Below are 13,619 nucleotides of genomic sequence, written 5' to 3'. Positions count from 1 at the left end.
GCGGAGGAAAACAGTGAGGTAGGGAAGAGTTTTTGTATCACTAGTTCTTAGACATCAAGAAGAAGAGTGCATGTGTGTGAAAGATGGAGCAAGAGAGAGCAAGAGAGAGAGAGGGTAGAACAAGATAGGACTGGGGTTGGTGGGAATAGCAGCTCGGTCATCTTGTGTTGCTTCCCTCTGTTTGTGTGTGTTATGTGTTCCTTGTGAATTTGTTCTTTTCTGTCCATTCAGGTCTCATGGGAGCATGGGTGCTTATTTCTGATGCCCCCCCCCACCACCCTCTTGTGACCTCTGTCCCATCCCTACAGGTCACCCTCACCGGGCCACTGATGCATATTCATTAGTGTAGTGACATGGCTTTTAAAAGGCTCGTTAGCATAGTGAGAGTTCAGCAATAGAGGACATTTACATTCAGAGTGGACAGCTCTCTTGGTGTGTGTGCATCTGTACATCTGGCAGTAGCTGCAGAACTGTCTCATATTGTCTAAGTATAGATGATGTTGCCTGATTTAGAAACTTAGGATGTGGTTTCTGCAGCAACACAGAGATCAAGTTCCGGCCCTGCCCCGTTCACCTTGAGGTACCAGAGATGCACAGAGATACTGTACAGAAGGAGGGATTAGACAGAGGGAAAGAGAGGGGGTAGGGGGATGGGCAGGGGAGTGGAAGCTTGACATAACCTATGTCTCTGATGTGTAAAAATATACACTATTTATTTTGCTTATGACAAACATTTGAGATCAATTGGGATCTCCACTCCTTAAAGTGTGCTATTTTATTATTTTTATGACAGTCTGGAGGCCAGCTGACTCAAGCCCATGTTGGACTCTTTAGCTGACATGAAGGAAATCCCTCTTTTTGGCCTTTAGCACATTTGTGTATAGAAAATTCTGCTTTATTTTTTTTTGAGAATGCCCCATTGCGATAAAGATCTCTTTTACAAGGGAGACCTGAGAACAAATAAATATAAACATCACAACATTCAGTCCGACAAAGCAGTCATCACATATAGAGACACACTATTTTCCACAGTTGCAAATATATAAATAAAAATCTGGTGTTGTGGTTATTAGCTCAACTAAGGATGTTAAATATCTATGAAAATGAATGAACGAATGTATTGAATATAAAGTAATTAACTAAAAATAAACTGATTTTAATTTGCAATAAAGCATAGCACATGTGATAGTGTGTAAATAGTGGACATAAAGCCGCTTTGAAGACCGTGTTACTAATAACATAAATGATGGCTTCGTTCTTCGAGTTTCTCAGCAAGCCATAACAATGTGACAGTTTTCCAGCATGCAAACACATTAACCTTGAACCCTTAATCTGTGCTTTTACTGTGACATGTCAAAGGCCTGTGTGCTGCAAATATGCTTAAGTATTTGTCTACACCTAGCACCACTATTATCAACTCTGTAAAGTCATATTATCAGATTATGAAAGGACGTATGATGTCTACAGATTAATGTAAACATCCAAACTAGCATGTAAAGTTACGTTCCCATGTGCAGTGAGCATGTTCTTTATAGGTTTTGTAATACTTTCGCACATGCACGTAAAAAGTGAAAATCCCAGCACAGTTACGTGTACATATACTGTACAGTGTAAATCATTGTATAACAGTGATCTTGGTTGTAGTAGAGCCATGTATTTCTCTATCCCTCTGGTTGTAGGGATAGAAAACAGCTCATACCTCGACTCGCTAGGTGGCAATAGTAATTTCTGATCTAAATTGCATCACCGCAACAAACCACAGAAGAAGCCTCGTCTCTAGGATACAGAGAAAGCGTACCTGTTGGACTGTAACGTTAGGTGAGTTCTCTCAGATTAAAGCCTTCATGGGAAGGGATGGGTTATTTCTGTTTTTCTGGCAGCTAGGAACATGTGCTTTTGAGTCATTCCTAGGGTTTATAATAAAATAAGCTCAGCCGCTGACGAGTTCATCATCGCATTGATTCGGCTAGCTAGCTAGCTAGCAGATGCTAACGTCAGCGTTAGCTACATAAGTTATCTTAGCGCTAGTTAACGTTAGTAGTAATCAGAAAAGAGTTCGCCGAGTGTATCAACGCCTACCAAGTAAACCAGGACGTCGATAAAGTGAACACTAACTAACGCTGGGTATTCACTTTTGTGAAAACGTGCCAACATACAGTGGCCCCTTTAACATAGAAGGAGTTCTCTCGTTGTAGAGATGTATTCATGGTTGATGGACATTGTGGTAACGTTACAGCGCAGAAGCCACCGAGTCTAAATGTTTTTGGGTCTTACAGGTGGTTAAATGTATACTTTACTGTACCACAGCAACTAGATACAGTCTGTGCCAAATTGTTGATCTTAAGCTAACGAAAAGTCTAACCCATCTTTCTTCATTCAGAAGATTTATTGGCTACATTTACACTATACTGAATAATATATTACAGTATGATAAATCACTGTTTAGGTTGTATACAGTGGATGTATATTATATTGTGAACACAGATATTAGTTAGAAGTCGTTAATACATTATCATGGGTAATTCATACTCGTGAACTGCATTTTAAAGTGAGACTATCTTAACATATACGTAATTAATTTAACATTTGAAACAGAGAATATGAGGCCCATAATTGACATCTGCCATGTGTCAAATAAAGCACAACTCTGCTGCATACATTATATTGTTTATTCTCTAACGCCCACATGTAGCATTTTGAACCAATAATATTTGAATGCTTCTGGTATATTACCCTCTGTTGCTTTTCATGGCTGGCCAAAAGTTTTTATCTGAACACTGCCTGTGATGCTAAATCAAAAGAAAAGATGTTTTAAAATTATAAATCCTGGGCCTGTTGCCTGTTTGTGAAACATATATTTATTTTATGCAATTGATACTTGTGATTGCAAGCAATCCCTTGCCTATCCTCTTTCAAACCTCAACCTGTGTTCCTTTCAGAGTGTGGGGATGCTGCCGATAGAGCATCTTCACCTGGAACATGTTCTGCAGACTGTGTGTGTGTTGGAGTCAGTCGTCCTCCGCAGTTTTGGCCCTGAAGGAGGACAGGTGTTGTTCACCCGAGACACAGGACAGGCAATGTTGAGCCGTAGTGGGACTCGCATTCTCACTGCGCTACGTCTGGAGCATCCACTGGCCAGGTAACACACCCTACTCTTTCACTATGATAGTGTTTGTCAAGTGACATTTTTCCTTTTTTGATGTATTTGTGTTTTTTATTTTAGGATGGTGGTTGAGTGTGTCTTGAAACACAGCACTGTAACGGGCGATGGATCCAAGACCTTTATCCTACTGCTGGCGTCATTACTACGGATGATTCAAAAAATGGCTTGCCAGGAGCCTAATGTGTCTCACACCTATAACTCCAGGGAAACAGCAGAGGCTTCCACTGCCAGGCACTTGGCTGACAAAATGCTGGCATTTGCATTGGAGGAGTTGGATGATATCATTGCCATGGGAGTGGTCCCGTATGGATGCTGTCTTTCATGGGAGGATTTCACTGCAAAAACACAATTACCAGCATGCCCAATCAATCACTGTGTCCAAAAGCTGCTGGCATCGTTCTTTCATTCACGTCTGGGTCGCACTCAATGTGACTTTATTAGCAACCTCACCTGTGAAATGCTCACTCACTGGAAGTTCAAAAGTGACCTACCGTCCTCATCACTTCATTTTGTAAATGACAACTTTGCTGCCTTGCATACACCTGTATCAGGCTTCCCTATTAGTTGTTCACGTTTGATTGAAGGGCAGGTCATTCACAGGGACTTTGCTACGCCCTGCCCTCAGGCTGACCACCAGCCAGTTAAAGCTGTAGTTGTCACTGGGTGCCTGCAGCCAAAATTGCTCAGTGCAGGAGAGGTGCTGGTGCTGGGATCTGGAGAGCAAGGGAGGGAGGAGAATTCAAGGAAGGAGAGTAGTATTGTGCAGTTTACTGCCTGGGCAGAAAGATCACTAGAGTGTGTCATTGCAAAGCTGCAGAGTTTGGGTGTCTCTGTGCTCCTGTCTGCAGTGAAACAGTCTGCTGCTGTCCTGACTTTAGCTGCACAGGCAGAGATGTGCATTGTGGAGTGTGTCAGTGAAGATGAGCTGTCTCTCTTTGCCCAGCTAAGTGGGGCCACACCTGTCTCAGACTGCTGGGTGATTGAACCAGAACACGTTGCTGCACTGACCTTTTGCAGACCAATACTGCTGGGAGCCCATAGGTATAAGGTCTTTCTTTCTCTCTCATATACTGCACATATCCAAAGTAACACACATAGATACAAAGAATTATGAATAATGGATTACGCTTACCTGTATAAGGATTTTCTTAATCTGGTTTAATTCATGGAAGTAAAAATTGAACTCTTTTTCTCTTCCACAGGTATGTCCATGTGGCTTTCCATGATTCAGAGGAAAGGATCACAGTCAAACCCTGTAGTCTGGTCATTTGTGGCCCAGGGGAAGGGCAAACTGACCAGTATGCATGTGCATTTCAAGATGCCATCCGCATGCTACTTTCAACTTGGGAGCCTATTGGTATAACTGCAACTACAGCATCGAAGAAGACCTTGCAGCCAAACAAAAGCACATGTTTACATGTGGACAATCAGATCGTCAAGGCATCTCTCTTCCAGCAGTGTGTGTTGGAGCCAGGCTGTGTTATACCCGCTGGTGGGACATTTGAGTTTCTCTTAAACCATGCCCTCCTACAACATGGCAGCAGTTGCTCAATTTCTGATGACACAATTATGGGTGCCCCTGCTGTTTCCCAACTCTTAGCAAATGCTCTACTAAGCGTGCCCCGAAATATTTACTCCTACAGTCTGCGACGTTTCCTGCAGACTCAAACCAGGCTCCTGAGTTTTATTCAAAATCATTCCCACCCTTTCAGCCACGTATACAAACAAGAACAAAACACAATCCTCGTACAGGGTCGGGGTAAAACTGAATGTCCTCTAGAGGAGGGTAAACTAATAAAGCATTGTTGTGGAAAAACTGACGTATCATCACAAGTTTTTATGTCGGACTCTGGCCTTGAATCTGTCTCCTGTAAATACCAGCTGCTTGTGGCCGTGCTGCAGTGTGTCTCAAGTCTTCTCCATGTGGACACCGTGCTGCACACACACACAGCCTTACACACTCCGTCACGCAGACTTGCAGACATTTCCTGGGAGGGTACAGAGGACGAGGCTGAAGACTGAGATTGTATTGTGTCCCAAGATGAAAGCCATAAACATATTTTTTTCTCAGTACTTACTCAGGTATCATTCAATAGTTGGATGAAATCATTTGCACTTTAATGCAGATTGCATGTATGGCCACAGTATTTAATTTTTTTATTTGTCTCACCATAATATATTTGTGATGCATATATTTGTAATGAAAGCTTATACTTCCACTGAGATATTAAATTACATTCCATGGCAGTAGTATTGTGTGGTGCAGTTAATAGGCCAATAAAATGTTAGGGTGGTTCTGTACCAACCTGTCCTGAATCAAGGCTAGGTTTGGCAATAACAGTAAAAAAGAAAACCTCAAAGAACTTAGTGTTATTCTCTGTATTGGACAGAATGTGCAGTTATCAAATAATTTAGTCTGTATCAACTGTGTTAATGTGAAGTGGTGTGAGTGAGTAAATGTTGACATTGGCCACTTTCCTCTGAGTTGTCATCACGGTTGCTATTTTCCTATTCCTCTTCCTTATCTCAGCTTTCCTGCCCTCTTCCCTTGGCCAGTACACGTTCTGTTACATAAAAGGCATACACAGAACAACATAAAGACACCATCTCGCATATATATATATACACATTCCTTTTTATAATCAGCGTTATCTCAGTAGTTGGGGTGGAGTGTCTGAGAGGGCAACACCCGGCTGTCAACATCCAAATCAAAATGTACTTCCTTTTGCTATAATCAGAGGAACACTAACTCTTTTCTCACCTCTTTTTGGTGAAATAGTGAGTCATTAGAAATAGCTTGACTGACTCACTGACATGCATAATTGTGCACCGTTTAATCAGTGTCTGCCCCTAGTTTTGATCATATATTTTCCGTAAATTAATCGTGATGGCATGACTCATAAACAAAGACGGTTCTTAACTTTGTTTGTGCTTTGGATCAAACTATGAGTCACACTTGATGGTCGCAAATATCAAAGAGGGTAGAGCTGGGAGGAGTATTCAGAATGTTTTTTTCCACTGCGCACATGGAAAAGAACCTGGATGTTGTTGTTTTTTTGTCTTATGAAGGCGCCTACAACCCTTACATGCCCCCTATATCCTACACAGCTAACTCTAACGTGCCGAGCAGAGTCAATTTAGTAGTGGAGATTTTGCTATCTAGTTAATGAACTTTACTCAGTGACCATCTGAGAATAGGCTTAATAAAAGAATTACAGCTGTTTTGACTTTTACTGTGTGTACATGAGTCATTGCATGCCATAATATAAAACTCTCAGTCAGTACATTTTGGTTTATTTGGCTGTCATTATTTTTTGTCTCAGTGAAACATAGTGCATATGGTATAAATCAACCCAATCTGTAAAATGAAAAGAACATTATAAAATACATCATCAAACCACATGTACCGTACAACCACCTAAGTGTATAAATCTGTCACAAATAAAAGTAGAAGACATTTACAAAACGTGCCAAAAATTAAAGGCGATTTTAGAAAGGGCAAGTTAGGAGATGGAGAAAGGAAGGAACAAATTAAATGAAAAAAAAACCCCGAAGGAACCAATATGCTACTCTAATACCAAGCTGGAAAAAACTTCAATCACAGCATTTCACAGCTCAGCATTGAATTGGCTACTAGTCGCCATGGTTTGACTTCGGTGTTGTAAGAAAAAGGACTGTAGAAATTCATTGGCTACTGCTGTATTGTGCTGAAGTGGTGGTGGTTGCCATTTTTATGGCCCTGATCCGTGACTCTTCTCGTCGGTAAATGACCCCAAGTAATAGCAGTAGAAATGTGATCAGTATACTATAATATATAATAATAATATGATCTTTTGTTTAGATAATTAGCAGTTCACAAACACTAATTTCAATCAAATGACCACAAAATTACACATTTCTGTACTACATTGTCACTGAAGCAAAGATGACACATATTCTATAGTTGGGCCTAATAACCACATCGCGTCTATCTAGTCCAGGAAGGTGAGCCTAGTCAGCAGCACAGTCCTAACCGATGTTATGTAATAATCAGAAATATCTGCACCCAGGCTAGCTTAGATTATCCCTCTTGAACAAGCAGTGTTTATATTGGCAGTGGAGAGTCATCTGACTCTAGGAATGACATCATGCAACATTAACAAGGATTTGAGGATGTGGTGGTGGGTGTCACACCACCTCCCGAGACTTCCTGATGGCACAGCACAGGAGCATGCTAAAGATCATCCCAAACACCTGTAAGGAAGAAGGAGATGTATATTACTTGTGTTTGTGTTGTCTTTTCTCTGCACTGAGTTCATCATCAATGTCACCAGACACTGGAATTTGATGAGTTACAGTTAATCACACTGACCATAACAACACCAACGGTGATGCCCGCTCCTCCTATGATGTGTAGCTTGGAGTCAAACACCTCATCAATGGCATCAGGGCAGCTCTGCAACACACAAGCATGATTCCTTTAAACCTATGCTGAACATAGCTTGTGGTATGGCACACATAACGGACAGCCTCCGAGCACGCAGGCTCCAGTAAACCATTGTTGCCATAGTAACATTGCAAGGAGGCTGAGGGAATTAGTCTGCAAAGGGAAGACTGATTAACTTATGACACACGTCAGTCCTTCATTATGTATTTGACATACAGTAATTGCCCCAGCCCTCACAGAGCTGAAGCATGTCTGACAACTGTTGGATCTTTTTTTATCGTCTCTTGTATTGAAATATATTTTCTTTCTTTAGCTCTTGACTGCAGTACCTTGCTGTGTTGGCATTCAATCTATGCACACATTCAGGGTAGTTTTACCTTAGTAATGAGTTCCTCGAGTGGCTCTCCCCGGGCACACGTGTCTTTGGCAGTATCTACTACAGTACCAGTTGGCCCGCAACACTTCAGCTGTAAACATACACATAAGTCATACCTTTAGAGAACAAGGAATGGTGGAAGGAAAAACACATATCAATATATATCTAAAAAGTGTTTTAAAGGATTAGTTTAACATTTTTAGTTCCCAAAGTCTTGTTGTCACAGTTAAGTGAGTTTCACATAAGTACTGCATGTATAAAATGCAAGAAATAGTTAAAGCACATACCTCTCTCTAAAACCTTTTTTACATAACTTTTTGTGCAAAAATTTAACAAGATACAACGTGTTCATTAGTAAGCTTTAGAGGTGCTGGTAGTTGTGTTGACCTTTGGAGTCTAGCTGTTTCCCCGTCCTTCCAGTCTTTATTAGCCTGGAAATCCAGACCCAAATCCGAAAGATTAAGGGTCTGGCAACGAGTAATGAAAATGGCCCAACTCGAGGGGTGGCACCAAGCATGCATTTGAAAATCTCACTGCACGAAATTGGATAACACTGTGACCAATCACAACCACCAGTGGGTTTTCGCTAAGCCCCATACCCTTAGCTACCAGCGGAGCTAACTGGTAGATTAAACTCTTGCCGTATCCGGTCGGCAAAACAGCAAAAATGTCCTTCTTGCAAAGGAACGATTTGAACGCCGTCTTCTGTTCCTCTTTTAGATAAAAAGCCAAGTCTAACTCGTTCATTGTAGCAGCCAAAGCCGTTTCAAACAACTGGTGTTCATCCGTAGCCATCTTGCAATGTTTACTAATGACTTTGACATTGCAGTGCTGTCGTCATCTGTTTAGCTCGCCTCTGGCCTGCCTATATCAGATACACCAATGTGATTGGTGCAGCTCAGCTACAAGGGCATAGTTAATGAGCATCATTACTGAATGCCAGAGTGACTCGCTGAGCAAATTCAAATTGTGCTCTCGCAAGAACTCTGGATTTTCAGGTTAAGTCTTTATAGGCTAATCACACTAACAAAAGAAAGTGAATGAGCTTATTTCTTAAAATCTGGAACATTTCCTTTAATGTAATTTGCTAAATGTGTGTAACTGTAGTCATCTAGCATTATTGAAAATACTTGATGTGGAGAGTTTTGAAAAGTATTGCTAGGTGACAAAGACAACTTCCCATGGGAATACATTGCATTTGCTTAAAAATACTTTTTGTGTCAAATTCCTTTAAGATAAGTTCTACTGTAATTCAGTCTGAATTGGTAAAAAAGCAGCAGAAATGAAGCAGATGTGGCTCACCCCGGTTTGAATCACCCGCAGAGTCTCTTTGAGGCGCTCATCTCCTGTCGTCTTGAAGTTATTGTAGGTCTGCATGTAGAATGTTGTGATGTCATTCACCACCTGCAACACAGCAGCAAGACTTGAGAAAATATTATATATACATGCATCACTCACTTTGTTTTTCATTGCCGTACCTTTAATTTTGTGATTTGTTTTAGGTTTTGGCTGCTGTATTTCTTTATCTATGAACATTGCAATGTAACATTCTTTGAACTTGCACGTTACCTTGCTTTGGTTGGAAAATACCCAGATTCCAGCCGCAACCTCAATAGCAAATATGATAAGCAGGAAAAAGAAGAACTGCAAAAAGGAGAGACAAAATTAAACTCAGCTGATCAAGTGAATGTGTGCCTGCATGCATGTGCGCATCTCTTTTGCGTGCATGTGTGAACATGTAAGGTCAGTGGAGCTAAACCTAATTTACATAGGCTCCTCCTCCTGAGAGATTAGTACAAGAAGATTAGAGCCACGAGGGAGGGGGAACAAGTGCAGGCCAGTTGAGAGACTCTTCTCTGGCCTTTATACTGTTCAGTAAACAATGATAAACGAAGTCGATATTTCTCAGTGAGCCCAAGGCCAGTCACCAATCCACACTTGCTCAAGTGGAATAGGATAATAAGTCCAAGTGCTGTTGAGTGAGATCACTACAAAACAGAGTCTCACTCAGACAGAGAGAAAGAAACTGTTAAAGAGTCAACGTTTTATGTTAGTCAAAAAAAGCATATAAAAGTGGTACGAACCAGTCCCAGCATACAGGGGGACTCCTGGATGGCCCCACAACATCCCAGGAAACCCACCACCATCATCAGTGCTCCAGCTCCTATCAGGATATACACACCTACACACAGAATATCAGATACATACAAGAATATTCAGGGTTTTTGCAGAGTTGACATAATACAAAATTGTACTTAACCTTTGCTTTAATGATAATGGCTAATGTTCCAGCTGAAGGACTGATCGCATCTTACCTGTGTAAAACACATATGGAGAGTCTGGTCCTTCAAACAGACCTTTGGTCTTTGGGTCTAATCTTAGCCACAGGCCTATAGCAAAGACAGCTGTGCCTGCAAGCTGAAACACAAAAACATACATACATTTTCACATACAGGACTGCAATTAGTTATAGCACTATATGCCTTTGGCACCCTGTCAATCTGGCTGTACAGCTGCAGGATAAATCTTATTATAGGGTGTAACAGTGAGAAATTAGGTTTAAGCTTAATACTTTTTCGTACGTATCATCTCCATGTTTATGCGTATTTCACACTTGTTAACTCATTTAGCTGATTAAGATTACACCATACCAATTAATATCTATCTTGTTGCTGTCTGAATTTTATAACTCTTCTTTTCTCGGTTGCGTTGGTTGTCATTTTTGAATTTGCACTGACAGGCCCCATCTGGAAGCCTTCTCCAGGTCTCATCCTTACAGTTTTTTTCTGTTTCAGTTTTCAGTCCAGAAAGATATTTCCACAGTCCTTCATTTTAATTTTTTAGGTTATTTTTTAGGACATTTTAGGCCTTTATTTGATAGGACAGCTGAAGACATCAAAAGGGTGAGAGAGGGGGAATGACATGCAGCAAAGGGCCACAGGTCGGCATCAAACCCCAGGCCGCTGCCCATGTACAGGTCATGTGAACAAAATAGCATACAAGCCTGCAATTTACACTGTAAATGCCTGGCATGTCATTTTGTACACTACAGTGCTTATAGGGCTTGTCAGCATAGAAAGGTCAGTGAATGTTTTACTTTGAAAGCCTAAGTGAAAGATAGCAATCGCTTATTCAGATGGTTTGTGTGTGTGTGTGTGTGTTTCTGTGTATATACTACTGTGCTTTCGTTTTCCATTGTGTATACTTTGTTTGTATATTCTTTTTAAATGTTACATAGTATGAAGAAAATGGCAGATTAGAGCAACCACAAAAGTGCAAAGTATAAGAAAGTCTCTCCACCTTTCTATCTGTCTCACACACACACACACACACACACACACACACACACACACACACACACACACACACACAACTACTACTACTACAATACTACTACTACTACAATAAGACACAATAAAAAGGAAATCACACCTACCCAGAAGAAAAAGTTGAAAACAAACATTAGATATTTCACACACTTGATTCCCCCAGCGACAGCCATGTTGATTCAGTCTACACAATGCACCGCTAGGAGTATTTAATAACTAACCTCTTCCCAAGAGGAAGTGAAGCATAATGGTGTCAGTTGAAAAAGGTGGTGGAAAGAGAATGCGTTTTTATTACCACGCCTTCGTACAGTCACCTGACTGTTCAGTTAAGGAGTGGCAAGAGAGCTGTGTTACCTGAAAAACTGACCTCCATTGAATTCCTGCCAGTGTTCTTTCCTCTCTTTTGTCCCATTCTCATGGATGTACAGTTTGTGTCTGTAACTACTGCATTTGTGCCGGTTGTGCCGGCAAAGAGTGTTTTATGAACTGGGAGGTAGCAGCACAGAGGGCTCTGTCGAGGCATGTTGACATAAAAGCTTCTTTTTTTTTTTTAAATACCTGCCTAGCAGCATATACGTATACTGCTATGGTGTCTGAACTGTGTAACTACAATCAATAGACTGCTCCCACATATGACTACTTCCCATTCCTACTCCCAGAAGCTGTTTTTATTGAAAGCAAGGTCCGTGAACCTTGCTCTTGATGCACTGACACAAAGCTGCGCATGGAGTGAGATCAGATATCCGTGTCATGTAATTTGTGGCTGCATGAACAGTGTTATGACGAGTGTCACATCTTCACTTCCTGATAATGGGAATCATCTGCACTGTGGACAGGCTTACAAGAGTTACACTTTCACCTTCCTGCTTGCTTAAATTGTTGTTCCGCACTGACACTGTTGGTTTTCTACAAATCAAATCAACTTTTTTGCATCTTTGAATCTTTTGATTACCCAAAATTGGTTCTGTTGCCTGGTTCATTTTTGTCACACATACACAAACACACACACACACACAAATGACAAACAAACGGACACAACAAGACACACCCTGCAGGCTTAGGAGGACACAAATAGCCTATGGGATATCAAGGATTCACTCACACATACACACAGTCTGGCTCACCGACATGCGCAACTTTTCACATCACGTGAGGAAGCAGAAGTCTTAATTATTATTATATCAGTCACATTCTCCACCACAATAAAGCGCCCCCTCCCCCCATTGCAAAGAATGCCGTGCGCGCAAACTCCCGAGTGTAGTCTGCTCGGTGGAACTGGGTCACTTGGCCACTGGGGATTATTCTTCCTGCCCGCTTGGTCTCCACGCGTATTGGGACACTTTGTGTTTCGTGGTGGCCAGTGCCACGAATTATTCTGGGGGCTCCTTAGAATATACTGTGATAAGTAAGCGAGGCTGTGAACGCTTGGTATGATTCTGCATCTGGGACGCCGTATAATTTAATTCAGTATAGTATCCTGCTCACACACCAATGGGCATGCACGCAAAGCTCTCTCTCACTCACTCACTCACACACTCACAAACACATATACAGGAAACATAGACAGGATGTATATTTTTCTATGAGAACAATACATTTCCTCGCTTCAAACTCACCCAGAATACGAGGTTGAAGGCAAACATCAGGTATTTGATGCACATCTCTCCTCCCGACAGTGCAGCCATGGCGGTACTTGAGCTTTAGATCTCACTATTGCTGGTATCACCTCAAACCCACGGTGGAATAGAAGACCTTCTAAATAACAGCTATGCAGAATGAGGTTATTTGCAGACGCGCCGGCGCTGATACGCGCGCCGTGCTGTGCGCGCCTGTAGTGGACCGCCCACACACATAACGGACTGCAAAGGCAAAACCTCCTGTAGATTTGTTCTTTATTTCTTACATATTGTTACTTTATTTGGTTTCCCGTTTGCTTTCTAAAATATCTCTAAATAAAAATCTGTAGCCTGCTATTCCTGCAGGATTGCCCCCCCCCCCCCCACACACACACACACACACACACCACACACTTTTCATGTAACGATCTTTTTAGCATCTTGGTGGCATTTTCATCACAATACTAGTTATCATATTCATATAGAGGGGCTTGGCATAACATGTGTGAAACTAAGTATGCATTTTCAAGTTGTATTGCAATTAATAGTATTTTTATTGTCTCCAAATAAGATTACAAATTACTTTCATTTAATGGTAGCTCTCATCGAGAACCTATCGTCTGTGCTCAGCGTGTCTTTTTCCGGCATACAACGGTACAGCAGCCTGCGGTGGGTTCTTTGACCGCGAATTCCTGCAGCACCCCGGGCT

The 13,619-nt window shown here is 41.5% G+C and overlaps 2 protein-coding genes across 4 annotated transcripts; one reads left to right on the top strand and one right to left on the bottom strand.

The window, feature by feature from the left end:
• The first annotated feature begins 1,646 nt into the window (after nt 1-1,646).
• bbs10 (Bardet-Biedl syndrome 10) lies at nt 1,647-6,299 on the top strand. 2 transcript variants are annotated; one of them, XM_028585876.1, is made up of 4 exons: nt 1,647-1,818; nt 2,940-3,139; nt 3,224-4,204; nt 4,366-6,299. In XM_028585876.1, exons 2-4 carry the CDS (start codon nt 2,949-2,951, stop codon nt 5,183-5,185), a joined length of 1,992 nt encoding a protein of 663 aa, XP_028441677.1. In that variant the 5' UTR covers nt 1,647-1,818; nt 2,940-2,948; the 3' UTR covers nt 5,186-6,299. The 2 variants fall into 2 exon arrangements, with proteins under 2 accessions (XP_028441677.1, XP_028441678.1); XM_028585877.1 differs by lacking the exon at nt 1,647-1,818 and adding an exon at nt 1,939-2,124.
• A 136-nt stretch (nt 6,300-6,435) lies between these two features.
• On the bottom strand, nt 6,436-13,112 carry cd9a (CD9 molecule a). 2 transcript variants are annotated; one of them, XM_028585878.1, is made up of 8 exons: nt 12,911-13,112; nt 10,281-10,383; nt 10,050-10,147; nt 9,535-9,609; nt 9,268-9,369; nt 7,967-8,056; nt 7,515-7,598; nt 6,436-7,396 (listed from the first exon to the last, which is right to left on the bottom strand). In XM_028585878.1, exons 1-8 carry the CDS (start codon nt 12,977-12,979, stop codon nt 7,331-7,333), a joined length of 687 nt encoding a protein of 228 aa, XP_028441679.1. In that variant the 5' UTR covers nt 12,980-13,112; the 3' UTR covers nt 6,436-7,330. The 2 variants fall into 2 exon arrangements, with proteins under 2 accessions (XP_028441679.1, XP_028441680.1); XM_028585879.1 differs by lacking the exon at nt 12,911-13,112 and adding an exon at nt 11,402-11,554.
• Nucleotides 13,113-13,619: the final 507 nt, after the last annotated feature.

This window comes from Perca flavescens, chromosome 8 (assembly GCF_004354835.1).
Source record: "Perca flavescens isolate YP-PL-M2 chromosome 8, PFLA_1.0, whole genome shotgun sequence".
Classification (NCBI taxonomy): domain Eukaryota; kingdom Metazoa; phylum Chordata; class Actinopteri; order Perciformes; family Percidae; genus Perca; species Perca flavescens.
The sequence above is the reverse complement of the archived record's forward strand: the minus strand, read 5'-3'. Positions and strand labels throughout refer to the sequence as shown.

Bases quoted from the DNA above. Each gene is read 5' to 3' on its own strand.
- cd9a (XM_028585878.1), bottom strand. From the start codon at position 12,979: ATGGCTGCACTGTCGGGAGGAGAGATGTGCATCAAATACCTGATGTTT. The intron at 10,148-10,280 runs GTAAGATGCGAT...TTCTGTGTGTAG, and splicing joins TCCATATGTGTTTTACACAG to GTGTGTATATCCTGATAGGA. The intron at 7,397-7,514 runs GTCAGTGTGATT...TCTTCCTTACAG, and splicing joins TCACCGTTGGTGTTGTTATG to GTGTTTGGGATGATCTTTAG.
- bbs10 (XM_028585876.1), top strand. From the start codon at position 2,949: ATGCTGCCGATAGAGCATCTTCACCTGGAACATGTTCTGCAGACTGTG. The intron at 3,140-3,223 runs GTAACACACCCT...TTTTTATTTTAG, and splicing joins CTGGAGCATCCACTGGCCAG to GATGGTGGTTGAGTGTGTCT. The intron at 4,205-4,365 runs GTATAAGGTCTT...TCTCTTCCACAG, and splicing joins ATACTGCTGGGAGCCCATAG to GTATGTCCATGTGGCTTTCC.